The following is a 27,938-nucleotide window of genomic DNA, read 5'->3' as shown; positions in this document are numbered from 1 at the left end:
TCTTATGAGCAAACGTATTATTATGTCCAGGAGAGGATGGGCATGTTATAAAGTTTCAAATGGTCAATTAACAAAGATTTATTCTTTGTCACTCAGGTATTTTCTCTCTCTTTCTCAATAATTAGCCCTTGGAATGAAGCAGGCTGTGTTCTTCCTGCTTTCCTGGTCGTAGCTTCAGAGCAGGATTTTGAGACAGGCCGTCCGACGTTTAGACTCTTAGCAGCTGGGCCTTCGGGTTCGGTAAAGTGGACTCATTTGGAGCACTTGACAAAAGGGAGTGAGGGAGAATGCGGGGGAGAGAATGTGTTTTTAAAGCACTCCGGGCTGTGTTTACTACACATATATTTGGTAGAACCTCATTCCAGCAGGGCAGCCAACTGTCCATTGGCTGCAGCCCCGCCCTTTGGACTGCCTTCCATTCTGTCTTAATTTGGAGCTCACGCAGGGACCTTAGAATCTCTATTGTTAAGAGTTCTCATCCTCTTTTGGGCCCATGAACTGGCCCCTGCGACCTGCTGAACCCAGAATATGTATTTTTAAACATTTCAGTAAAAACACAGGTGAGGTGCTCATCAGCTTTTCTGTATATGTATTTCACTCCCCCGGTAAAGAGAAAAATCTATTTGCTATAATATCTGAGAGTTGAACATGCTGTAAGAGACCCTTGCCTAAAACGAAATCCTTCCTGGCGGAGAAGATGTGACTTTCGTTATCGCAGAAGGACAAGAGATGGGCCAGCTCTGGGTTTTATTCTCTCATCCAGAGATGATCCACTCAGTAATTCTTCTTTTTCTATCAGCTTGCTGCCCAAAAGAGTTGCAGACCCAAGGGCTTTGGTGTGGCCCAGGGCCGAGGAGCACACATTCGCTGTTGGAGGGTCTTCGTGCCCACCGTCACTGCCCTGTCCCCGGGGTGCTTCCCAAGTGCCCACTGGGCCGGGCCTCGGAGGGGCTGCCCGCTTCCTGGGGGCTGCCACCCAGCCTGTCCTCCTAGCTGCCATCTGCACCCTGCTTTCACCCCAGCTTTTCGGAAGTTAGAACGGGAGTCCAATCGCTGTCATCCCCTCACTAACGATTCCTGTTCTTAAGGGTCTGATGGACACAAGGAAGAGTGATCACTGAAGGATCTGGGAAAGGGGAATGCCGTGCTCGGCAGATGCTGGCACCCAGGGACCTTTTCCAAGATGTTTCAGGCCTCATTCTCCGACTCGTTTAAGGGCAGAGAATAAGGTTGCAAAGGAAATCAAAGCCTGATGTGGAGAAACGAAACATGAGGCCTACTGACTTTTTAAAAACATTTTAAATAACATTCTCTAAGGTTTCATTTTATACTGAAGGCAGCTGTAATAAGTTTTGGAAGGCGGTGTAAGGTTTCGGTTACAGAGCGATCCAGCTTGCAGTTTTTGTACCCAAAGTGAGAAAGGGCTGAGGGGGAGTTGGGGTGGCTAAGAGGTTATTTTGAATAAGGTGAGAAAACTTGAAAGGATGAATTCAAGACTATAAGCGGTAACATTTGGTACGCTGTAATTTGCAAATGCAATAACATGAAACCATTGCAAAGGTGGTGGTTCTTTTTTTTTTTTTTTTTTTTGGTGAACATAGTCCGGATAGCAATGGAATAACTTAATAACCAGAGCACAGCAGCATGCTGACCACAAGTAAAGCAAGACTGCAGCTCCGTCGTGGGCCCTGCCAGTGTTGCCCCAGTGACGACGTTCTCCGCTGAAGGCTGGCGCAGGCTGGAGCTGTCGTGCCGTATGAAAGACCTCATTGTTCATGGGCATCGTTATTTGGTATTACATGCACAGTGTTTGCTTGTGAAACGATTTATGAGAAACAAGCATGTTTAAGAAAGAGGACTTGGTTTGAAATTCAGTTGATCTGGCTTATGACATTTAAGATTTTATAGTACCTTTGTTTCTGAGAATAAATATTTAGGTTCACTGTAAATATTTATCTCTGAACATGCAAACACATGCACGCAAAACTGGAAAACTGAGCCAGAGAATGAACCGATACCTGACATTCATTTCTCTGTGGAAAGGCGTAAACTACCTCAATATTTGATAGGTGCAGAGGTGCCTGTTTTGTGAACTTGGCTGGCCGTGTCCAGCCCGGAGGGCAGTGCACCTTGGGCTTAAATCTCTTGGGAGGAGGCCTGGTGGGGAGAGTGTGTGTGGACTTAATTCTGTTCTTCTCACGTGGATGGGGCGAGCCGGGGTTGAACCAGAGCTCTGTCCCTGCCAGCTGCTGGCGGGTCCCTGTAGCATCCAGCTGGCCGCCCGGCTGGACCAGGAGACTCGCAGTGGCCCATCGCTAGGATGGTGTCTCAGGCAAGCAGTGAGTGTTTCTAGTGATGCGTGAAAGGATCCCGGCTTTGACATTTTCTGCCCACAGAAACTAGGAGACTTGACTTCTGGGCTCTTTGCTTAGCCTGTGCGGGTGATACTGTGAAAAATGAATGACTTCTTTGGGGATCTGAAATCTTTATCTTTTTAATGTAAAAATATAGGTGTCTGTGAAGTGATGGGAGATTCTGGAATGAAATGTGCTCAGAGTAATTGCCAGCACTTTTTCTTTTTTCGATTTTCCCTCCCTCCCTCCCTCCCTCCCCCCTCCCTCCCTCCCTCCCCCTCCCTCCCTCCTCCCTCCCTCCCTCCCCCCTCCCCTCCCTCCCTCCCCCCTCCCCCTCCCTCCCTCCCCCTCCCCCTCCCTCCCTCCCCCCTCCCCCTCCCTCCCTCCCCCTCCCCTCTCCCCTCCCCCTCCCCCTCCCTCCCTCCCTTCCTTCCTTTTTTTTTTTTTTTAAAGTTTTTACAACCAGCAACAGGCTTATTGCAGTAAAATCAATTTGCGCATGGTCTGGCTCTTGTCCAACACATTCCACTAAATGACATTTTAATCTGAAAGCCCAGATATAGAAAGGCTTAGGTAGCCATCGTGCTGATGGGCTGTTTCCCGCCCAGTGCGCGGGGATACTTAGGCGCAGCATAGAGACATCCTTGCTGTATTGGGCCTGTTGGCCTGTCCTCATTTTCCTTGGTGGTGTTTTAGGCTGGAGGGTGAAGGCAATGGTACCCACAGTGCGGAGAGGGAAGTGGGCGGTGGCCCGTGCGTACAGGTAGGTGGGGATGGGGTGATATTTGTGAATGGACGGATGATTGGGTGTGTGACTCTTGACCGAGCTGCTGTGTAGGAAGGTTCCAGTCCAGTTGTGATTCTGGTGCCTCTGTGGACAGGATCACACACAGGCTGGTCTGTTACCTGATTCTTGAGGAGCCTGGTGTGTGTTTGCTCCTGTACCTTGGTGTGGGTGCCTCTCCAGGGTTTCTGCAGAGACCGCCTCTGAACCGGAGAGTTTCCCTAGAGACTGAGGCAGATGAGGGAGGGTGGGAAGTCATTGCTGGCTTCTTCTCTATGGGGCCTCCTTTAAGACAGCCTGAGACATGGCCAGGGTTTGGGAACCGGTGTCGCTTTTTGTTCTTTCGGTGCCACGTCTGAATAAGCTGAGGAATGTCTGTCTGTGCATCTAGCATGGGACGCACAGTGACACTTAACTACTTATGGAGGAGGTGAATGGGGGCATGGGACAAAGAATGACCGAATGGAGTGAATGCCACAGCAAAGAAACGAAACCATTTGTTCATAGCTTTGGGCCTTAGCTTTTAGTTTATTTTCTTTTTGAAACAATGGATGGGAGTCTTCTCAGAGCATCTTAGAAATGCACGGGGAGACACTGCCTATAGGCACCATTTTGGAATTCAGGGCGACCTTAAAGTTAGTCTTGTCGCTTCCCTGGGATTTGGTAAGCTGACGACCAAGGTGAGCTTCTGATGGTGTCCCCAGTGGGATGAGAGAAGAGGCGCTCTTTCCCCGCCATTTGTCTTTTAGATTGTCAGAATAAAATCTCATCCCTTGTTCGTCAGGTGGCCACGGACGTCCAGTGACTCATGATGTAGTAAGTTCTTCTCTCAGTTTTCTAAATAAGTACTCCTTTCACAAGGGTCGCGCTCCAGCCGTCTCCTTTGAAGTCGTTTTTGTTCTGTGTCGGGCTGTGGTGTTATTTCAAAGGAGTCAGCCAGCAGGCTCGAGGCCTTTTTGGCTTGAGTTCACGGTCAGCCTTCTGGACAACACAACTTATTTGTTCGTCTCTCCCCCCCCCGTCCTGGCCCTGCTCCCCCTTCCACCCCTCTCTCCCCCAGAGCGATCGCCACACCGGCCCATCCTCCAGGCCGGACTACCAGCAAACGCCTCCGCCGTGGTCGGAGGCGACGTGGAGTTTGTCTGCAAAGTGTACAGCGACGCCCAGCCCCACATCCAGTGGATCAAACACGTGGAGAAGAATGGCAGTAAATACGGGCCCGACGGGCTGCCCTACCTCAAGGTTCTGAAGGTGAGCACGTTCTGAATCCAAAGACGCCCACGGCCGGGGTCTCCCTGATGGGTTTGGCCACAGGTTCTTTGGCTTCCCGTTGGATTTGAGAGAAGAGGACTCTCTTACGTGTTCAGCACAGCGTGTGTTTAAGAATTAGCAGATCCTTAGGCTTGCTGATAACGCCTCAGAAGGGAGCCAGGGGGTAGCGGGAGGACTGCCAAAGCTGGAGTCAGAATAGTTGAGCTCTTTATCGGCCCTGAGGTCTTAGATGGGACATTTAGGCTTAGCTGCACATCTATAGAAGTGGTAATATCTCCCCTACAGGGCGTTACGGGGAGTTAATGGGATGAAGTAGCTGGAAAGAGCTTTGTAAACTCGAGGCGTTGTACCAACGTTTATTGTTACACTGATGTTGTCTTCTCTTAATATCCCTTAATACTACGTTAGGATCACATTTTAGTAGCCACCTTTTAGAAACAATTTAGATTTTCCTTTTAAGAGAGACCCCTTAACCTTTGAAATTCATTCACAAGTGGTTTAGTGATAAGCTTGAGAAGGTATTCCTGCACTCATGTAATGCTGAACAAGGAAACTTTCTTTCCCCTTGTAGTCCTTATTTGGTTCCTTGCAAGACCTTGTTTTAATAGCACCAGCCTCTTTATTTCGTAGATCTGTCTTGCTCTTCAGGATGGTGATAGCAAGCAGCAGTTAAGTCTGTACAGATGCTCTGAGTGCACTGCCTGCCACATCTCCCACGTTGAGCTGCTCATAGAGAATGTCCTTTAAAAGAACAGTCTCCCAGGGCTTCCCTGGTGGCGCAGTGGTTGAGAGTCCACCTGCCGATGCAGGGGACACGGGTTCGTGCCCCGGTCCGGGAAGATCCCACATGCCGCGGAGCAGCTGGGCCCATGAGCCATGGCCTCTGAGCCTGTGCATCCGGAGCCTGTGCTCCGCAACAGGAGAGGCCACGGCAGTGAGAGCCCCGCGTACCCCCCCCCCCAAAAAAAAGAACAGTCTTCTAGTAGGACCATAGGAAGCTCAACTCAGAACATTAAACCAGTGAAGTGTTCTCTCCAGCTGAGAACACCAAGGATCCAAAAAGCTGGAAAGAGATGACCAGCCTGGGGAGCTGTGGACCCGTTCTGCAAGGGGATTGATCACACCCTTCCTCCCCTCTCCACTGGGTCACTTCTGCTGTCCACTAGTTGACTTGTTTTCTTCCTTCTAAACCCACAGCCCCTTGATGTTGCTGTTAGATGAGATGGAGGTTGTTTTTCTGTGGTGTGTTGGTGGTGGGCCCCTAGGTAGTGTGAAGTCCTTCCTGGTTGGCCATTATATTGTTCTCCTATGTCTGTTCCAGCACTCGGGGATAAATAGTTCCAATGCAGAAGTGCTGGCTCTGTTCAATGTGACTGAGGCGGATGCTGGGGAGTATATTTGTAAGGTCTCCAATTATATAGGGCAGGCCAACCAGTCTGCCTGGCTCACTGTCCTGCCAAAACAGCAAGGTAACAACGTTTTGTTTTTGGTTTTGTTTTCGTTTTAAAGAAGGCTGGATATAGAAGCTGAAAAGCCTTGGTGCTTTGGGAGACTGCAGGCAGCTTATAGGGTAACTCTGTGGTCTTGGTATATTCATCATAATCTTTCTTTGGTGATGCAGCTGGTATGATACCAGCAGCCATGGAAAAATGCCCACAATATTCAAAGTGCTTGCTCTAACTTCTTCTAAAGATTACCTTCCACCCCCACCCAGTTTTTAAGTTGTCCCTTCTGGTTTATCTCGTTCAGGCTGCACGTCTCCCATCATTACTGCACACCAGCACCATTGTAAGCGCACACCGGCATGCCTACTGAATCTGTGGCATTTGCATAGTAGCAGAATTCATACCTCCTCTGCCCCGCAGTTGGAAAGAAATACTGGCATGATATAACCGGTTCAACAGAGCATCATTTTCTTGATTGTGTAACTGATGCTTAAGGAATGCTGTCCTTGACTTTGTTTTCCCAGTTCAAGGATGTTCCATCTGAATGAGTAGATGCACTGCTGGCCACTGTTGAAGACAGCAGGTTGCCTTTCTCGATTTGTCATGACTCACGTTCAAATGTTTGTATTAAGAAAAGAAAAAACAGAGTCCGGTTTCTTCGCTACCAAGATCGTGCCTTCTTCCATTTTCTTTCAATGCAATGTATGTCAGGATGGTTACGCAGGAGTAAACGTAAGCAGAGCCTGCTGACCAGCACAAACTCCCTTCACCCTGGTGGTTCCCACAGGCCTGGAAGGAGGTGCCAGGTGTCCACTTGGGCTTATCTGTGGTGTGCGGTCTTACGACACGACAGTTGAGGCAGAACCATCCTCTTTTCGAGGTGGGAGTCTGCAGCCAACAGGACCAGAACCCAACTTGGACTTTTGGGGGCCATACTTTTGGACAATCACCCCTATATCCAAAGCAAAGCAAAGGCCAAGAGAATGGATCTCTGTGGGTTGATTTTTCCATGCCTCTGATTGCATGCATGTATGTCTAGGTGGTGAAGCCAGTGTGGTGACGGGCCTGTGGAGGTGAGCTGCTCCGTGTCGCTCAGTCTCTCTTGGTTGTGGGCTTTGTGGATGGGCTGCAAATCGGAATCTTCCGGTGGCCGGTACCCTCCGGAGCCCCCGGCGCGACGCCTCATGGTTCCATGGCCCCCTCCACAATCATTCCTGTGTCGTCTAGCCTTTTCTCTTGCTTTCCTTGTTTTCTAGGCCGCCGGTGTTAATACCACGGACAAAGAAATTGAGGTTCTCTATATTCGGAATGTAACTTTTGAGGATGCTGGGGAATATACGTGCTTGGCGGGTAATTCTATTGGGATATCCTTTCACTCTGCATGGTTGACAGTTCTGCCAGGTATATACTGCTCTTTCTCTCCATGGTTTTTTCCCTCTTCTGGGTTGATTGCTATAAAATTAACACAGCTTCTGTTCTCAGAAATGGCCCCTTTCCCCCTTTGCATAAAGAGTTTTTTAAATGTTTAAAAATTATCCCCCAAGGATAAGAAAGTTGCCTTGGAAATTCACTCACAATGAGATCCCACCCTCACATTTATGATCAAGTGAAATTTCACCCTTCAAACCCGAAGGGATCTTATATTTTTAGTGAGTCAGTGGGTCAATGTATAGATTTACCCATCCCCCTTTCTTTTAAGGAAGAAGTTGAAATTACTTTGTAAAATCCAAAGTAATTTTTTCTCGTGTCAAATTCCATTTTGCTAAAATCCCATAAGTACTTTTATTACTTTTGTTCTGCTTTCTATTTTTAACAAGATGTAAATAGATGGGTGTGTGTTGAGGTGGCCGGGGAGAAGCACCCCCGTGCGTAGGGCGTACAGAAGCAGTGTGTTACCTACCTTGGGGATCGGTGGCTTGCTGCATGGTGGAATGCAACGGACTCTCAGTTTGCTTTTACTGCAAAGCATGCTCTTGCCATCTTGGGTTTGATGTTATTTCTACCCTACAGAGAAATCAACATCGCTGAAGCCCTGTTGCCTAAACATTGCTGCTGTCTGAATCTTTAACCGATATCTCTATCCTAGTCAAGCTTTTTTGATAATTACTGTCTCCTTAATGCATCTGTCTCTTCGTCATTTCCTTTGTGAAACTGCATAGACTATGGTTTGCTAGCTCATAATGTGCTACTCCAGTTATTAATTCCTTATTTTTAAAGTGTGGTGCCTACCTGCATGCTTATTTTATATCCAGTAAAAATAAATGGAGCATTTCATTTTGTGCTGTGCTGCTAAGAGTTTTGACTATCTTGCAAATAGTTTTCTGTTTCAAATGTATAAGCTTTAAATAATGCCATTGCATTCGTGTTTCCTTTTGTTGTGAATCTGCTCTGTGAACATTTGCTCTGAGACAATGAGATGCCTCTTGTATTGAGCTTGCTTTTACTCGCAGTACTGCATTCTGCAAGTGCCTGATCGGCACTTCGTAACCAATTTGCCTGACAGCACAAGCACATTAACTAAGAATGCAGTTTGAGAAAAACACTACTTGGAAATACACTGCTTGTCGATTGACCGTTAAGCACTAAGGAGGAAGCAGACATTATTGGAACTTGGTATAAGAATGTGCTAACATGATATGTATCCTCACATGCGACATTATCTCTATTTTCCCTTGAAGGGAAAAGTTGCAGTGACATCAGTATAACAAGATACACAAAAATTTAAATGGTTATTGATGAAGGAATGTTACAAGCTTTTTATCGTATGGACGTAATGATTCTATATTATAAGCAATTCAGTCTTTATATTAAATGCATTTGTTTGTTTAGTTGAATAACCTACTGGACTATATAAAGAAATTTGAACCTTTTCCAGTCCGGCCTACTAGATGAATATTTATCTCATGTCCTATGGAACTGTGTTCATCTGGGTCAATGACTTTGTCGCATCTTCCTTTGGAAGAGCTTTACCCAAATAAGACTGAGGCCATTCCTTTAGAAATAAAAGTGGGCATCGTTCCTATTTAAGAATCTTTAAATGGTTTGCCTCAGAGACCATCAAGGAAGACGACTATCCTTTTGTTGAGGTTGTGGTTGGCTGCTTTACTCTGCCCAAATGCCTAACAGACTGTGACCTCGTAACCTGCCCCTTGTAACTTGGTGGCAGTCAATCCACCACAATCGCAAGATTGTAGAGGCCCGTTGAGGATAGAGATAGTGACCACCCGGGCCCCGGTGGTCAAGTGAGGAGCCCTTGGCTATTCACCTTCGTTTGGAAGAGGTGCACGGCTGGCCCGGAGCCCATGCCCTCGTGCAGCACTGAGTTATCGGGAAGCCCGTCTTGCCTTGGGAACGGTCGTCGCCTTTTGATTCCTGTAGTTCTGCCAGGATGCATCCGTCCAGTGTCCTAACTCTGTGGCCTGCTTATCTGTTCCTCTCGTGTGATCTGCAATCTAGCTCCAGTAAGAGAAAAGGAGATCACAGCTTCCCCAGAGTATCTGGAGATAGCCATTTACTGCATAGGGGTCTTCTTGATCGCCTGTATGGTGGTGGGGGTCATCGTGTGCCGGATGAAGAACACGACCAAGAAGCCGGACTTCAGCAGCCAGCCGGCTGTGCACAAGCTGACCAAGCGCATCCCTCTGAGGAGACAGGTAACAGAAAGTAGATAAAGAGTTTGAAGAACCTTACCCCTCCCCCACGCCCAGCCAGCTCTTGGGTCTCCTCCTCTGCCTCGTGCCATCTTCTACTTCCGGGAGTGTCCCTGTGCCAGTGGTTCCCGTGGGCCTCCCAGTGGCCATCTGATGAGTGTCTGGAGCTTGGAGGGTCAAGTCCTGGTGCATCAGTGGGGTCCACCGAGTCTAGTTCTAAGGGCAGGAAAGCCCAATGGTGCAAGACTCTGAGCTCCTCCGCATGACTGGAAATAACCCAGGAGGCAGTGCCCTGGTGCGTTCGGTGGGACTCGAGTGCAGTGGTCTCTTCAGAGCGTAAGCCGCTTTTGTTCCTGTGATCTGACGCTGTTTCTAGAGACAGGCTCATGCCACTAGTTGGAAAGCAAGGGACTCTAGTTCTCTTAGATTTATGTTTTCTTAAGTCAAGTTCAGAAATCTGTCCCTGGAGGTGACTGAGCTACTGCCCCATGAGGAGGTGACTGAGCTACTGCCCCATGAGCTCTGTCTTAACTGAACTTTGGCGCCACCTCTTTGATTCTTAAAATAGAATCCTATGCCTGTAGTGTATTGTTTGCACTAACGTTGTGACTGTGGATTCGGTGGCAGAATGATTTTTTTTTTTTTTTTTTTTTTTTTGCGGTACGCGGGCCTCTCACTGCTGTGGCCTCTCCCGTTGCGGAGCACAGGCTCCGGACGCGCAGGCTCAGCGGCCGTGGCTCACGGGCCCAGCCGCTCCGCGGCATGTGGGATCTTCCCGGACCGGGGCACGAACCCGCGTCCCCTGCATCGGCAGGCGGACTCTCAACCAGTGCGTCACCAGGGAAGCCCCCAGAATGATTTTTATAATGAATAGGGAACAGATTGTTGTTAGCCCCGCACTTGGTCTTTGGTGGTTACTTTTTCCTTGTGTGTTCCTCCTGATTGGTTTACTCTTGCTTTGGGCAGACAGGGCAAGGTGCAGCCTACACCTCTGCTTTCAGCCGAAACCCTGCAGAGCTGACAGAGCAGGCAGTGCTCTGATTCTCTCTCATGCTCACGAAGATGGAAAGGGGAAACGGGTGTGAAGGCAGTGTTTCCAGAAGTACTTGGAACTTGGTTCCGATAAAGTCATGTTTTTTGAAACAGCAAAGAGGATGGCTACCTCATGGGCCCTAACTCCGTGTGTACTTCAGTTGAATTTACAGGGCGCTTGTTAAAACTGTAGACTCCTTGGTCTCAGCCCCCGAGATTCTGGTTGAGTAGGTCTTGGATAGGACCAGGAACCTGCATTTCAAGCAAGTCCTCCAGTGATTCTGAAATGCACTCTGAGCAACTCTGGGTTAATCCCAGCCCTGTCCCTCCTGGGACTTCAGGTGGCGATGACATCTTCTGGACAAGGCCCTGGCAAGGATCAGGGACCATTCGGTCAGCAGCGGTTTTTTTAGCACAGATCCGGCTGTTCTCAGCCCACCTCCGAACTCCAGGCTGAACGGGTCCTTGCTGACTTCTTTGAAGCCACGTTTCAAGCAGGTCTTTCTAAATGGAGACTGAGGGTAGCATCTGGAGTATGTGTCATGTGCAGGCAAGTGCTCAAATGGGGTTAAGAGTTGGGGGGGAGAAGGGTGCCCATCGGTCCCCCTGCCTCCAAGAATGCTGTTGTTATTAAAGGTACCACTGTCATTCTTGGGGCCAGGGCAGCGATGATGAGACCACTTGCCTGATTCTGGGAGAGTCCAGTCCTAAGGTGACTCTTACAAGCTGGTACCCTTGGTGACCTTCAGGTGATGTGGCCACCCCTCCCCAACCCTTGCTCCTTACCAGTTACCTCTGGGCCATCCTTACAGCCACCATCCTGAGAGCCTGGCTCCAGGGAGCTGAAAGAGGGAGTGGTGTTCCCACCTCTATTATTATTTTTTTTCCTAATAGGGAAAAATGCTGCCTTCTAGAGGAAACCTGTAATTTGGTGTAGCTAGACCATTGTCCTGTAATTATTTCATCATCTTTTTTTCTGCAGCTGTTTACAATGCGCTTCTCTTTATTTAATATAAACGAGGCAGATGCCTTTAGAATCCCCTCGACTCAACTCTGTTCATTGTGTTTTTATTTCTCTCTGGCTGACTGGCCTTTCTTCATTGTCATCTCCACCTAAGTTGGCCATTTCTCCTCTGCCCCCCTGTGTAACTAAAGGGAACATCCGAACTCTTCCTCCTTTTTTATCCCTCCCTCCTTCCTTCCTTCCTTCATAATTTTCTGAGTGCTTAGTCTAACCCAGGTTCCATATAAGACGTGGCCCGTCGCCTGCGCCAGTGGCTCCAAGGTCATTTGGGGGCCTTCATTTGAGATGCAATTGCCTTGTGTTTCAGTAAGGTCGAGTACTGTAAGAGAAGCAGAGCAAAGTGGGCAAACACGGTTCCCTGGAAAATTAAATCTCTGGGAGTTTATTTGTGGAAATGTTGACACATCTCAGCTGCTCATGTGGGAGGCACTGATTCTTCCCAAAGAGCGATTCGTCCATAATAAGCACAGCCCCTTTGGTGGAGGAGACGCTTAGCAGGTAGCTGGATAAAAGGGGGTTATTGGACTGTAGCTGGAATGAAGAGCCCCGGAAAGGCCGGCAGATATGTTGATGACGGAGTGCATACCACAGGGATGCCACGCATGCCTTTACCTGGCGACAGGTGAGCCTGTAATCAGATGTCTTAGGGGCTGGGTTTTTCCTAGGCATTTGCTAGGCGCCTGTCATGCTGCATGTGCCCGGCCCTCTTTATTACACGGTAGCATTCTGCGTCTTTGTGGTGAGTCCGAATTTCATCTTCTTGGCCCTGACCCTCGCCCCTCCCGCGAGGTGCAGAAACCGCATCTCACTCAATCAATCATTGCTCCCTTTTTAGAACAAGAGAAGGTTAAAAAAAATTTTTTATCCTACTGTGAATTTTTTTTTTTCATTGACATTTACTAATCTGTACTGGACTTACCAGTGTAAGACAGACATTTGAGTTTATTTGTTTCTGAGACAAAAATACTTTTTCTCCAGTACCTAGGAAGAAATTCCTTGTGATCATTTCCCAGTAACCATGAATTTTTTTGAGACTCTTCATGCGTTTTGATGTTTGGGGAAAGAGAAACAACTTTTAGGTGGGGGGGAGGCGGGTAGCACGGGGCATCTCCTGGTTCCCCTTGACGGGGGTCCTCCCACATTCTGAGCTGGGGCTCAGGCAAGGGGACCAGCAAGAGCCAGTCCAGAGAGGGGCGTCTGCGTGAGCCTGTCGGCCCTTGTACACGTTTCCAGGGCTGCTGGTGGACAGCGTGGCCATTGTGAAGCCTTCCTTGCACATCCGTGAATTACAGGGAGGGCTACCCTTCCCGCGTTTTGCACAAATTGGTTGGGTGGGGGCAGGGAAGGGTGTGAAGGGAATTGAGGACGTCTGTTCAGGAGGCGAGCAGCCTCGCTGCGTTTGTTGCATTGGTTTTTCAGGGAGCACGTCAGCCTCTTTCTCTGGAGCCAGGCACTTCCATAGGGCATGATGGAGATTCATAAACAGGTAAACGCAGTCCTGGGTGGGGACATACACGTGGGTATAGCTCATGCTGTCTCACCACCACCAGCATCTCAGAAGGGGCTGCAGGTTTGTTTGTTTGTTCTTTTTTCAGACTTCAGTTTCACCCTCTTGGCTGCCAATACAGATAGGTTGAAAGCCAGAGAAAAGTCAGGGGCTGCCAAGGTCATGCTTTGTAACAATGTCTTTGAGGCAGATGGCACGTTCCCAGGGGCGCCATGAACAGGGCAAAGATGGCGTGTGTGATTCAGGAGCCAGTTCTTGGGGCTGGGTATGAACGGCTATGAAACATACCGAACTCCGTGAAGGGCAGTCCCACTTCTAGAAGCTCATTTACGACCTAGCAGCTAAACAGCGTGATCTCGGAACATTCTCTGTATTTTGGTCAATCAAGTGGTCTAATGAAACCTCGCCAGTTCCAGAAAGCATGTGGGTAATTAGATGGTCATGGATGGTTTAACTGGAATTTGCCCTTTTGTGTGGGCGCCTGGCCCTCCCAGCCCCCATTTGGCCATTCTCTCCTCTCTGCTTCCAGAAGACACAACAGTTTGGCTAAGCTCGGGCCTGGGTGCGATCTTCTAGGAAGACCAGCCGGTTGGGCTTTGATAGGTTTACCCTGGAGAGTCCTGGGGGGAGGTCTGGGGAGACGGAGACTTGCTAAGGGAGAAAAGTGCGTGCCAGATCGACTACCCTGCCTCTTTACCTAAAATTTGTTACGGAAGGAAAAGAAATCCCGTCCCCGCACCCCTTGGACCTTTATTTCAGCTTGGGCTGGTGAAGGCATTTTGCCTGCCGTCGGGGAGTGATGGGCAGGGCTTATAGCAAACCTGTGTCGACTCCAGGACCTTGTGCTTTGGTCTGGGAATGCGGACCCGTGGACTGAGAGTCAGAGGGTTTCTCTGGCCGGTTGGGGTCCGTTTGTGAGTCCTCAGAATAAGCAGGCGCACGGATATTCATACCTCCTCCCTGTGGCATCTGTGCCTCTGTCTGCTCTGTTCTCTGTGGGCCCCCCTCTCACTGTTGAATTGAATCTAGTATTAAAAGATAACATAGTTTCTCGGTGGCCCTTTAAAAAGAAAAGAGAAAAGCCCGGCTTCCTTGCTTCGTCTCCTTTATGTACCGTGGAAATAGACAAAAAGCACATTTAGTTAAAGGCTTGATTTATGGCACGAGGAATTTATGGTAAAGAGATTCTGGAAAGTGAGGAAGCTGAATGGAGACTGAAAAAACATGCTAAAAACGTGGCTGCCAGGGTTTGGGAGTGGGGAAAAAAGGGCTTGTTTTAGACTGTTCATGTTTATTGTTGTACATAACTAAATGATCTCTATCGATGGACTATTTTAAAATTAGATAAAAAGGAAACCCAGAATTGAAGAAGCATATCTGACAGGGAGGATTATGATTTTGTGCCAAAGAAAAATAGCGATCATCTAACATTGCTGCAGAAGCAGGATTCAGAGGTGGACAGTGGATTTCCTTAAGGAGTGTGGTCCAAAGGAGAGAAGCTCCAGAAACACGGTGTTCCACGGAGGAATTGCCTGCAAGGGGTCGGGCCAGCCCTGCAGACACGTTAGCACGCGGAGGGAAACGGAGTGAAGAGAAAGCCAGTCCTATTTTACAGTCCCAGAGGGGATTTTAAAAGCATAGTAAAAATGCACGGGGGTAAAATGAAGATATACGTCCACAGACAGAGTGATTGAATTCTGTCGTTTCTTACACTTGGGGCATTTTCTTCCCTTTTTTCTCTTTGTGTGTTTTACAAAAGTATTTTCCAGATCTGTACATGGAATCTAAACCTCTGCACTTAATGTGAGCAAAATTTCCATAACTTTAATCATAGTGACAGCAACTCAGTTTGGAAAGGTTTTCCATGTTCAAAGCTCTCACCTTAAAACCTTGTTGGAGGCAATCTGTTTGTGGGGGAAGATGTATATGGGTGTGAACTTTCGTCACGGTCTGCGGGCCAAGATTCCTTTGGGGTCACAGGTTAGCCGCAGAGCAGTTAACTTCTGACTGGTTGTTTCGTTTTTCTTTCTGAAGCGGCCTCTAAGCCCTGTTTGTCATGAGGACTTTCTTGCTCTCTAGCTTTCCTCTTGCCCTGGGACCGTGCCCTGACTCCTGGGTCCTTAATTTCTGGGGTTTGCTTTTTTGCTCACTGGAGCCCCGGCGCATCCTGGCTGTGAGCAGAGGATCTAGTCTTTCACAGCATTAAGGCAAGTCCTGCCCTTAACGCCGCCGGTGGGGTTTCTCTCTCCCCCGTTGCACACCATGTCACAGGAGCTCACACACAGAACAGCCTTGGGCTCCAAGTCCTCGGGCTTCCCCCGGGGAGGGGCCCTCTGAGCTCCCTTGGATCTGAGCAGCAAATGACTCTAAAAAGATGCTAAGAGAAACCCTTGTGGGGTTGGTAGCGAAAGTTGACTGAGCTCCCAGCAAGCACCAGGCCCGGCACCAAACACTTTATGGGTGTGACGTCATTTTACCATCGCGGTCATTCTGTGATGTGGGAACTGTTCCGGTCTCCCTTTAACAGGTGAGGAAACCGGAGCCGAGGAACGTCAAGTGACTTGCCGAAGCTCTCACAGTAACTGTTGGAACAGGGATCCCACAGCCCGCGGTGGTCAGGGTGCCGCCACCGGCTCACGGCCCCACATTATAAACAGTTTGCAGGCGAAGGGCACCAGCTAGGGGTGGCTGCTTGGCTAGGGGAGGTCACTGGGTACCCACACGGGAGGACGCAGAGACGCCCCCGCACCCAGCCTCTAGCCCAGGGAAGGGGCGACAGCAGTGATCTCGTCATTTTAACTCATTTTAGAAGTCAGTGTATTTTAAGCATTTGCCCTGTTTTCCGCCCCCGCCCAGTGCCATGCCTCAGTCCAGATTCTCTTTATTCTTAAAAATATTTTTGTCATTAAAGAAAAGTGCTTTGTTTTCGTAGAACGTAAAAGAGATACATATGCATGGGAATGAAATTCAGATGGTTTAGGAAGTTCTGAAATAAGACATAGTCTACCCCGTCCCTCGGCGTCCTATAATCTCTCTCCCCAAAGGTGACCACGGCTAAGGCTCTTATATGTCCTTCCTGAGGCTTGTTTTCAGTGCCCGTGTCCTCACACCTTGCCATGGGAAGGCTACTCCTCTGCGTTGTGTCCTGAAGCCTCAACCGTGTGTGATGTGCGGGGACGTGGCAGGGAAGGCCAGACGGGCCTCTTCACCCAGAGCTGCACCCCCCATCACCGCCCCAGGGGTTTCTCCCTCACCACGATCCCAGCACACCATGCGTAGCAGTTCTGGCCACCCTGCGGTCCAGCAAGGAGGGCTACGCTGCTGGCCTTGGAGGGGGTGTTCGTCTGTGAAATCTGCCAGCCCTTGTCTGGTTGGGGCTTGTAACTGTCTCATTGCCAGGCTGACTTTGACTGCTGTTCCGAATCTTCTTGGCTGTCATCTTCAAGCCCGGTTCCCACTGCAATGAGTGGTGATTTTTGCTTCTTCACGTGGGAGACCTTTTTGTCTCTGAGAACACCAGTCTCCTTTTGCATCCATAGCTCAAAACCGACGCAGGGCGTTAGGATTTGGGGAATTATTTTTCGCCCAACTTATTCCTTGAATCTTTCTGAACCCTTCTCTGCAGTTGGAGCTCAAGACATATATATGTGGTCAGTGAAGGCTGTCGAGGTCTTGAGGACGTTCCTGGTGGGCCCTGCAGCTGAGGTCAGCGCACTGCGGAGGTCGTTTCCACGGGCTTTTCGTCTTTTTCTTTTTGCTTCTGCTGTTTTGCCTCTGTGGCCCAGACACTTGGGTGTGAAGCCTCAGCCTCTTAGAACCATATCTATTCATGAGGCCCCTCTCAGCTCCAAAATTAATGATTGTTCAGTTCCTTAAAAAAAAAAAATTATTTACTGTGCTCACGGTGAATAAACATTGATCATACTGTCTGCATAATAAAATTTAAGAATAACAACCTTTGACAAAAGACTGCTCAAAAGGCTCAGAAATGTTTTCATGGACATTTAAAAAGATAATAGAAATTCTGTGTTAAAAATTGCCTACTTCTTGATATTAATACGAAAACCAACTTCCTGTTCCTAAAATGATTCCCTCCGAATCCATTCTTCGACATCTTCTCAGGTCTCCTACCTGCTTTTTAAGGGCAGTCTGGGTTTAAAAAGGAGAGAATCAACATTTTTTAAGTAGGACGTTCCCAGGAAAGTACAGTCTTCTGGTTCCCTGTGGGAATGGTCCAGGCTCCACCTTGAAAGTTCATCCCCATTAAATATGTTCATCTTTACTTGGTCCTTGCCACCTCGATTTAAAAAGTGTTTGTAAGCAGAGCTGGGAAGATGGGTTGATGTGGGCAGTCATGCAGGGGACAGAACCACGTTTGAGGGGTCACGTCAAACCCCCGATTCCAGCTCTCTCGGGCCAGAGTGTTGTTCACGGTTTGGAATAAGGTGATGGTCAGGCAGCCCGCGATGGTGTTTTCCTTTACAGAAACCAGCACGGGGAAGATGATATAGTTAAGAAATAACCATTTTATCAAATGCAGACTATAATGGATTAGAGTAAATGAGAAAACTCGGTGAAACCCTGCAGGCTTCCCCGGGGGAGAGGAGCTTTCCCACGAGATTGTGAATAAAGAGGTACTTTTCTTTCCCTTGACTCTTCCACTAGTTTCTGAAACTGAAGTTGACAAGAGGCAGTTGATTTTCTTCAAATGGCCTGGGCATCAACCAGTTCCCAGAAGGACTAGGGAGAAGCAGATAGTGGTCCCCAGTGCCTGGGTCTCTGGTTACCTGGAGTCAAGGCACGTGGAGCTACTGGAATGCTTTTCACATTCAAATCCTAGAGCTAGTTCCTTGAGGTATTCTGCTTACGTTTCAAAAGATAGAGCTGATTGAAGAGCCGATTTTCCAGAAGTTTTTGTGGAATCTCACAAGCACAGCACTGATTCACCATCCCTGCTGGTCTACGGGCAGGAGATTGATAATCCGGGGCTCCAGTACAGGCACAGGGAAGAAGGCAAGAATGAAGCCCATGGGGTCTGCCTGTATGTCCTCAAGTGATTATCTTGAGGAATTAGGACAGAAAGAAGACATTTTTTATCAGGCACTCTCTAAAACTGTTGTTTGGAAACCTGGCCTTAGGCCCGTGTAATTTGGATGCAATCTAGCACATACTGCATGGATGGGAAGACAGAGGAGTTGGAATCCAGGGTTTTGGTCCTCATTCACGACTTTGGCCAACCCTCACCTTCCCACCTTTCTAAGAGCTGACTGGCTGGCAGGGCTCTGGCCGGCTTCCAGCCTTCGCAGGTAGAGCCAGGATTACATCTGTGTCTTCGTATTTTGTATCCAGGTTTCTGCTGAGTCCAGCTCCTCCATGAACTCCAATACCCCACTGGTGAGGATTACAACTCGCCTCTCCTCAACAGCAGACACCCCCATGCTGGCGGGGGTCTCCGAGTACGAGCTGCCAGAAGATCCAAAATGGGAGTTTCCAAGAGATAAGTGAGTACTTCTGTGGGGCGCATCGCTGGTGGGGGCTGAAATATAAAATGGGGGTATTGGGCTGACACAAAGAACTAGTTCTCTCTCTCTCTCTTTTTTAATAGTTCTTTTAAAACAGAGCTACTAAGCCATGGCTGATCCCCAAACAAAATGGTACCTTGGTAGCATTTTTTTTTTAGCTTCTAGATAATTCAAAGCCAGTCAAATGGAATCAAAGTGGGATTATCCCATTTATAAAACAGAGTTGACATTCCAACTTCTGGTTCCTAGAACGTGTCTGTCCTACAGTTCATTTCCTTAGAGAAATTAGGTCTAGCATATAAACTGCCTTAAGAATCTTCACCCAGTGTTGCTGTTTTTAATAGTTATTAATATAATATTGGGCTAGAAATCTTCAAATACGGTACCTGACATCGAATTTCTTGTGGTCCCTAGTATTTTCCTTATCGGATGATATGGGTGTGTTCCAGTCAGATGTTCAGTCAAAGTGTGGCCACCTGGGCTCTGCTGAAGGCATTGTTGGGAGCTGTGTGTCTCTTGGTCTGACTTCAAGTTCAGGGACTTTGGATTCTATTGGGCTGGATTGGAATCCTGGCTCTGCCAGCCAGTGGCTGGGCAACCTTGTGTGAGTTCCCTGATTCTCTTTGAACTTCATTTCTGTGAAATGAAGGTCATGGTACAGACCTCCAAGGACTGAGCACAGTTCTTGGCTCATGTGAATTTCCCTTCCTTCCATTTCCCTTCATAACCTGAGAGATCTGAACTGCAAATCTCAGCAAGATGGCAGAGCTGGGCATCGAGTCAGTGGACAGATCTTGGAGTACCAGCCCTCCATCTGCTAGCTAGGGACCAGCCCCCAGACTCGCCTTCTGAAATGAATACGATGGTCATTGAAGGGCTGTCAGCTCATTTCCAGGGTCTCTCTTGTAGTAATCAGAGTCCAAACAGCTTGAGAATAATGGAAGGTAGAAATCGCTGACTATACATCTGCATCAAATCAGCTGGAATAAGCTTTTGACTTGCTCATGTACAGCAACCCTATTGGTCTTGACATTTGCACTATCTCCGTGAGATTATGTCGGAGAAGTGTCTAATTACTGGAGAAGGAACTCATACACAAATTTGGAAATACAAAGATAAGCTCTTCCAGGGTCTGGATATCATGTGCTCCCTTTGGAAGGAGAGAGAGCTTCCATGGCACTTGTAATTTCGATTCACACAGCTCCAACCAGCTTTGTTTTCTAATGGCTCGTTACTTTAAATAATAAACAGCTCATTTATTAATGTGCAGCATACATTAGAACCAAATTACTGTACCGATATCATTCTGTTAGAGTGTTAATGGAAATGATTTCCAGTTTGTGTACTGTTCATTCATTCAGTACTTGTTTACTGAACACTTACCAGTGAGGTACCAGAAAAAACAAAGAATGATTTCTTTACCTGTAGAATGTGGAAAGGGGGTGTTTCTCGTGAGCCCCCTCAGCTCCCTGATTTGATCAAACAAGTAGGTGGGTTAATGTGCACATTCCTATGGATATAGGACTGAGTTTGGGAGCTGTGATCATACTTTAAGAAACTGCAGTGCTCAGGTTCAATCAGTGGTTTTTGCCACCTGTGACACCACTGGCAACAGTGGGAGTCTGTCTGTTAGCTCCCACCCGGGGTACCCGGAGTGTGGAAAATCTGAGTGCAAAGCATTTCAAAATAGTGTTTAGCACAACCGTAGGTGGAGCAGATTTCCAATGAATGAAGGCCATTTAGAAGCAGTTTATTAGATCAGAGGCAGACGTTATACAAAGAAGGCATTGTTATGCTTGTAGCAGCAGGGCAATAGGACATAAATTAGTCATTTTTCCAATGCAAATGTTTATTTTCTGCCAAGATATTAAATTTAATTTTAGCTCAGGATAGAAAGGGAATGACCTCAGCATAGCACACACTGCCCTCGGTCTTTGCTGTGACTTTTGCAAACCATTGCGTACTTACCAAAAATACTGCTTACTAGTGGCAGCTTGGTACTTTGCTGTGTTATGCTTAGATGAAAAAACCACATTCATAAGTGTTCCAAAGTCTCTTCCATTCAGTTGGTTTCTGGAACGCCCAAGGGGTCTATATGGCTATTAGTATGATGCATGTAGAGCTTCTGAGCTTAGAAATTAAGTTTGTTGTGATCACTTTGGATTTCTTCATTATTAATTTTGGGTAGTCATAAGGATTTCTAAACTATTATGTCAAAAAAAAAATTGCCCCAATTTCTAGCATTTCCTTTTTCCTTTAATGAAAAAATAGAGATTCCTTGAAATGCGTTTAAGATTCATATCTTGTAACTTGGCCCAGAATGTGACCGTAAAATCCATTGGTATTCAAATAATAGCGATTTTTAAAGACATCACAGAGACAAAAAATAACAGCTTTAATGGTTTTCTTTGAGATATTCTAAATGATGAAAATTCGATAGGCTCAAGATCAAAAGCTCCTCGTTTTTAGCACTTAGGAAGGCTGACCACCTCACTTGCAACGATACCGTCCATAAAGAAAATAAATCGAGAATACAAATGTGAAATTCAATAGCTGTTCCAGCAGTAATTGACATTCTCCAAAACGTCACTAAGAAAATACTCAAGCGCATGTGTACCCCAAGTCTCATTAGTTCCATATGATAAATGCTCCATGCTTTTGTAAGCCGCTGAAAGATTTTTATATTGAGTTCAGGAATTTCCCTCGCTACACCAGATGCTGTTTGCTAATCCTCTCTTTACACATTTAGGCTGACGCTGGGCAAACCCCTGGGAGAAGGTTGCTTTGGGCAAGTGGTCATGGCTGAAGCAGTGGGAATTGACAAAGAGAAGCCCAAGGAAGCAGTCACTGTGGCCGTGAAGATGTTGAAAGGTGAGTGGGGCGGAGGTGGGGAGGGTGGGGGAAGGGAGGGGTGAGGGCACCTTATCAAGAATGTTCCTTTTGTGGCATGTGAACTCTATCATGGCAGGGGGTTAGAGAGCACATAGTTGACCTAGGGGTTGAGAAGTTTTCAGTATAAATCAGCATCTTGGACAGACTATTTATCTTGAGCTGTGTGCACTTATAAAAAAGAAAAGCCAGTTGTATTGGAAACTGGCAGCCTAATTCCCTTTATATTTGTACGTGCTTAGAAAGTATCGATTCACGTAGAATTGATTAATTTAGATGAGTATTGGTATGTCAGATTCAGGACGCAAACCTTAATTTACAAATGAAGGAAAATTGGCCGTTTTAGAGGGAGAAAGGAGGCTCAGGGAGAGGAGGACACACTTACTCCTTTGCAGGAGGAACAAAGCAGGAATGACGTTGTCTGTGGGAGTCGCTTGGGAAGCTGAAAGGGGACTCACCGGATTGGTGCTGGTCTAGAGCTTTCTGGGACGTGTGAGCCGTTACCCAGGGATGTAAATGTCGAGTGGCGTTCGTGGGAGCCTGAATGTCTCTGCATTAACCTTCCAACCCTGCTTCATGCCTGCGTCCAAGGAGCTTAAAGAACTTTTAACCATTAACTTCATCCTCCCACAGTGTTCTTTCATGAGAGGAGTTATAGGGAATGGTTGCCTTATAATTCCCATTGTAGGCATCTCAGAAAGGACACCCCAAGCTGAGTTTTTCCCACGTGTCCCGGAGGAGAGAGGTCTGTTCTCAGGACATGGGGGGGGCCTCACGCATTGTGGACGCCCCGGGGGCGTGGCTTTTTCTTTCTTTCATGGGTTTTTGTGGGATAGTCACAGCGTCTCTCCCTGAGGGGAGGGAGCAAGGTGGAAATAGTCAGAAAGGTGTTGGGTGTTTTCTTTCTGTTTGTTTTTTTAGCTATGGATCTGAATGGCTCCCAAGGCATACTAGGGTGTTTTGAGCTGCTCCCCACTTCGGGGTGCGATGCCTGGGAGGACTATGTTCTCCCACCCTGCATGTCTCAGCTCCACCGACAGAGGCAGCCAGCCCTCTGCCTGCATCCTGCATGGCCTGGGCCTGCCTCCTGTGCCTTTGCCTTGCCGAGTGGCAGGTGCAGAGAGCTGTGGGCTCCCACCGGCCGCCCCGACAGCCCCTGGCCGTGTACCAGGGCCGAGTATATGGAAGGCCCAGGCTCCCGGTCTCTGTGGACAGAGCTTCTGATTCGGTTTACGGAGCTCAGGGGGAGGAGGTCTGGGAGTTTTCTTTCTCTGGTTATTTCAAGGCTGGCCTTCCCTTAGGATGGAGAAGGACCTTAGCCACAGAGCCCTTATGACGTGGCCATGTTTACAGCCAGTGGGTGGCTCAGAGCTTAGAGGAGACCCCACAGTGTCACCGCAGTGGAGCCTCTTCATCCAAGGGGCAGGCGCTCAGTCCTCCACATGAGTCTGCGTGGACTTTACACTCCAGGCAATTGTGTTGCTCTTCCTTTTGTGAAGCTAAAAAGCTTTATGCAGCATGGCTTCTATCCATGCCCTTACCTCATTTTTTATAGTAAGCCCAGATTTCCCCATATTGAATTAGCTCAAAGGGGGATACCTGGAGAAGAATCTTGCCACTTTTTGGAAGCTAACTGTGAGCCTGTGTATGCAGAACCTAAGCCATTCTTGCTGAAATTATGGAGCAGAGGTTTTTAAAACCTTAATTTTTTAGGAGGGGAATCCCAGCCCCTTTGGAAGCCCGTAGAAGGCATGGACCTTTGCCCCCTCAAGATGCGCGTGCACACACGCACTTTTGTCCTCAGTACAGGGTGTCCTCTGAATCCAGCTGTGAATGCTCTGTGGGCTGCGAGGGCTCAGCTTAGCAGCACGTGGTGCAGAGAAAGTCTGAAGTGATGTGAAATGCTCCCAAACTCCTCTCCCTCTTCCTTCCCGGAAGTCCTCACAGTTGCTTTCAGGCCCCATGAATTTTGATGTGATTTTCTCAGGTACCTTAGGTCTGCCAGAGGATGGAATTATTTCACGATAGAGAAAAATGCCCCCTCATTTGTGAGGTTTGCTGGAAAAGATTTGGCCTTGGCATCTAAGGCCTATATATTTGTTCTGACTTTTGACCCTATTGACCCCAAATTAGCTATTCGACACGGAGCAGGGCAGTGCTGGGCCCTTCCCGCTTCACCAGTAAGATGATTTGGAAAGTTTTTCTGGTTCTAAAATTGACTTTCATACTGCTTCAACCAAATTTTCATCAGCTAACGGTAGCAACCGACGGGTTAGAGGAAACTGATCTGTAATTTACCTAATGTTCCTAGATGATGCCACAGAGAAGGACCTTTCTGATCTGGTGTCAGAGATGGAGATGATGAAGATGATTGGGAAACACAAAAATATCATAAATCTCCTCGGAGCCTGTACTCAGGATGGTGAGTAGGAGGAGAAAGAGCTTTTATCCACATAACCCAGGGTTCAATGTCAGCGTCGTTTTAAAAATGGATGGACTCTTAGATCCTGCTCCTAGGGCCTCTCAAGTGCATGTTTAAAGTTTTCCTTAAAAACCCCCTCAGGGGGAATTCCCTGGTGGTCCAGTGGTTAAGACGCTGAACTCTCACTGCCTAGGGCCTGGGTTCAATCCCTGGTCAGGGAACTAAGATCCCACAAGCTGGGACTTCCCTGCTGGCACAGTGGTTAAGAATCCACCTGCCAAGAATCCACCAGCCCTGGTCCGGGAAGATCCCACATGCCGCGCGGAGCAACTAAGCCTGTGTGCCACAACTACTGAGCCTGCGCTCTAGAGCCCATGAGCCACAACTACTGAGCCCACGTGCCACAACTACTGAAGTCCACGCGCCTAGAGCCTGTGCTCCGCAACAACAGAAGCTACCGTGAGGAGAAGCCCACACACCGCAATGAAGAGCAGCCCCTGCTCACCACAACTAGATAAAGCCCGCGCACAGCAACGAAGACACAACACAGCCAAAAATAAATAAATGAAAGTAAATAAGTAAAAAAATTAGTAAAATCCCACAAGCTATGTGGTGTGGCCAAAAAAACCCAAAAAAACAAAACCCGTCAGGAAGTGTTCCTGGCCACGAACACAAAGAAGACGTTATGACTGTGCCTGGGTTCTGGGGGCGGGAAGGTGGGCATTGGGCGACTCTGGATGGGAAGGCCTAAAGCGTCCTCCTGTTTTTAGGGTATAACCTGGACGGTTTTTGGAAAAGGCAGCCTCCTTATGTTTTCGTTTTGTAAGTGCTAAGAGAGATTTCTCCAAATAAGATCCTGCATTTTGGTTGACAAGTTCTTCCCTTAAAGTGGGGATTGAGGAACCCATGTCTTGTTATGGGTACCAGGTGGCTGAGCTCCCACGAGTGGCCTGAAAGAGGGGAGACAGATAGGAAGGGGCACATTATCTTCCTCAGGGGAGCGAGACCCCTGACTTCTCTCGTGGATGATCTGTGGCACTTTGCGAATCAGTTTGATGATCATTAATAAACTTGAAAATGCCTGTCTTTGCCTCAGCAATTTCCCTTTGAGGTCTATACCAGGAGTCGGGAGACTTTTTCTGTAAAGGGTGATGATAAATATTTTCGAATTTGTGACAACTACCCACCTCTGCTGCCGCAGTGAGAAAGCTGCCACAGACAATACAGAAGTGAATGGGCCACGTTGTGTGCCGGTAACATTTACACTCAAAAACAGGCTCGTCTATACCATGGGGAAATTATTGCATATATACAGAGACGTGCATAGCAGTGCTCACTGCACACTGTTTGCAATGGCCCAAACCCGGAAACAACCCATAGGGGGATGGAGAAATAAATGTGATGTATTTATATGATAGAATCTATGTAACTGTTAAAAGGAATGATCTAGGTCTATTTTTATCAGCCTGACTGGCTTCCAGAAAGGTAATATGTGGGGGGAAAAATGGTGCAAAGCTATGTCTTTATTACTCATTCATGTGATTAAAAATAATACATTGTTTATTGATACATAGGTATCTGTAAAATAGTTAAAATGCACTACAAGGACCCAATTTATGGTAGCTGTTGCTTTCCAGGAGGGTGCAGGTGAGAGGCTGGGCGAAACAGGGAAAGGGCATTCACTGTAGTGTCGCTGTTTTATTTCTCAAAGACTGTTGAGTCTATCTCGACCAGGGGTCGGTTGTCATTGGGGGAGATTAGAATGCAGGTGTTCTGTGTGTGCTTTCTGTATGTTTAAATTTTTTTAAAAAAATGATAAAGCACTGGGTTGTAATAAGTAAAACTCCTTTGCTGAGCTGCCCCAGGGCAGATCCGGGCTCCCCTGCCTCTCCAACTTGTGTTCTCGTCCACAGGGCCGCTCTATGTCATAGTTGAATACGCCTCAAAGGGCAACCTCCGGGAATACCTCCGAGCCCGGAGGCCGCCCGGGATGGAGTACTCCTATGACATCACCCGCGTTCCCGAGGAGCAGATGACCTTCAAGGACTTGGTGTCATGCACCTACCAGCTGGCCCGGGGCATGGAGTACTTGGCTTCCCAAAAAGTGAGTCCTTCCCATTCTCCTTGGTTGGGTGGATTCCAGTGAAAAATGTCTTTGAAGAAAACAGACCACTGGGACGTGCTCATTTGCTGAATCAAGCCCTCGCCTGTCTTGTACGACCTGGAGACCATGTCTTGCGTTATCCACATTGGGGTTTAATGAACTCTTTAAAAGCCAAAGCCTCGTAAACCAGCAGTGACACCACAGAGATGAGCAGAAGGGAAGTCTCTTTTCGCAGGCACGGCTGGCTGTGGTCTGCCGGGGAGTCGGCTCTCCGGGTGGACGGCAGTTGGGTTGGGGGGGCGCTGCCTTCAATTCTGAGGAATTTTTGGCTTTATTTGTTTCGTGGTTATTGAGTCTTTGGACGTGGACTTCGGGTGTTGTCTTCATGGTTTTGAGTTTGAAATGACGTTAAATAGTCTAAGAACAAAGATCAAATGAAGGGATATTTCGGTAACATCGAGTGCTGGGTATCCGCTGGATTTATTTTGTCTCGTTGGCGGGGTGACCCTCTGCGGTTAGAAGCTGGCCAGGTCCCCTGAGGTGAATCGCCTGTATTCCGATCATGCCACACGCAGTGGACTTGAAACATCTGAGTTATTGTGAAAGCAGTTAGACAGGTGCCCAGATATCCCCTGGGGTATTTTGGACGGCCCAAGACACCCTTCCCTGGCCCACGCCTGGGGGGAAGTACAGACCTACCTTCTGGGGCAGAGGTGGGTCAGCTCCTAACCGCGCTGAAGCTTAATGCAGCATTAGGGATTCCTCTGGTCCCCAAAGAAGTAAGAGCCTCTGGTGGGCGTGGACCGTCTGTCCCCTTGTGGCCTGGGCTGGGTCCTGGCCATGCCAGTCACATGAGTGAGTGAGGCAGCCCCTGTCACATCACACCGAGTAGGGATTTGGGGACCGGTGGCTGCACCTCAGCCCCTGCTGTCTGTAGCCATGTGGGAACACGGCCAGAGCCACCACATGTTCTGTTTTTTGTTTTTTTATTTTCAAGAGAGTCCAGAGTTGAAGATTTTTCAGAGCTTTTTTCTTCCTGTAAGATGTCCCAAAGTATAGATTTTAGGAAACCGAAACAGGGTTGTGCGACTGTGTACACGTGCGTGTGCACAGCGGACTTTGCCAGCTGACAAGTCTTTGGCAGGAAAAAACAATCAGATCTAGAATGTGGGACATTTGACGAGACATTGCTTCAAAATGTCAGTGTCCCAAAAGACAAAAAATGCTGGGGCGATGGTTCCAGATTAAAGGAGGCTTAAGAGACGTGACAACTGAATGTACGTGTGTGATCCCGGAAGGGATCGTGTTCTGGATGGGAGGTGGGGCTGCCGCTTTTATAAAGGACATTTATGAACAATTGAAATGTGAAATTGATAGGATAGTAGATAATGTGACTGTTTCAATGTTAAATTTGGGGGTGGTGATAGAGGTCTTGTGTAAGGTGGGAGGTATGTGCTAATGAGGTCTGCAGCTCACTTTTAAGTGGTTCAGCCATAAAACGTGTGTGTGTGTGTGTGTGTGTGTGTGCGCGTGTGTGTGTGTGTACAGGGAGACTGGGTATAGAGAGAAAGAGGGAGCAAGGAGGCGTAACAAGTGAATCTGGCAAACCCGGATAGCTGTTCTCTTTCGCCTTTTCTGTAGCTTGGAACTATTGCTAAATAAAACCCTGCGGAGGCAGCCTGTCCGCAGGCTGCCTGTCCTGAGCCTCTGTTCCTGGTCGCCCTCTGTCCTCCTGGTGTGGGAGAGGGAGGAAGGATTTTTTGGACTCAGCAGGGCACTGCTACTAATCCAAAGTGGTGGGAGACTGGCCTGGTCATTTTATTAATCCTTCAACGAATATCCCTGAGCGTTCCTGATTCGGGTGCCTGGTATCCTGGGTCAGGTGACCAGGATGGACACAGTCCTTGGCCTCTTGGAGCAGGAACTGTGGGGG

General features: G+C 48.0%; 1 protein-coding gene across 6 annotated transcripts in view; it reads left to right on the top strand.

Annotated features, from left to right (window-relative positions):
- The window catches only part of FGFR2 (fibroblast growth factor receptor 2), a gene marked incomplete at its 5' end in the record, with an annotated part of 99,279 nt that overhangs the window by 57,869 nt on the left and 13,472 nt on the right, over positions 1-27,938 (top strand). For 4 of the 6 annotated variants that reach the window (XM_082674337.1, XM_082674335.1, XM_082674333.1 and 1 more), the window contains 7 exons: positions 4,199-4,389; positions 7,112-7,256; positions 9,312-9,508; positions 18,418-18,569; positions 21,340-21,461; positions 23,791-23,901; positions 25,815-26,005. In XM_082674337.1, the coding sequence (XP_082530463.1) occupies positions 4,199-4,389; positions 7,112-7,256; positions 9,312-9,508; positions 18,418-18,569; positions 21,340-21,461; positions 23,791-23,901; positions 25,815-26,005 (1,109 nt within the window). Of the gene's footprint in view, positions 1-4,198; positions 4,390-5,731; positions 5,880-7,111; positions 7,257-9,311; positions 9,509-18,417; positions 18,570-21,339; positions 21,462-23,790; positions 23,902-25,814; positions 26,006-27,938 lie in introns of all 6 variants that reach the window. The other 2 variants (XM_082674334.1, XM_082674338.1) reach the window with 2 other exon arrangements.

Source organism: Grampus griseus (genome assembly GCF_964374135.1).
Source record: "Grampus griseus genome assembly, chromosome: 16".
Lineage (NCBI taxonomy): Eukaryota > Metazoa > Chordata > Mammalia > Artiodactyla > Delphinidae > Grampus > Grampus griseus.
This window is presented reverse-complemented; position numbering and strand designations above follow the sequence as displayed.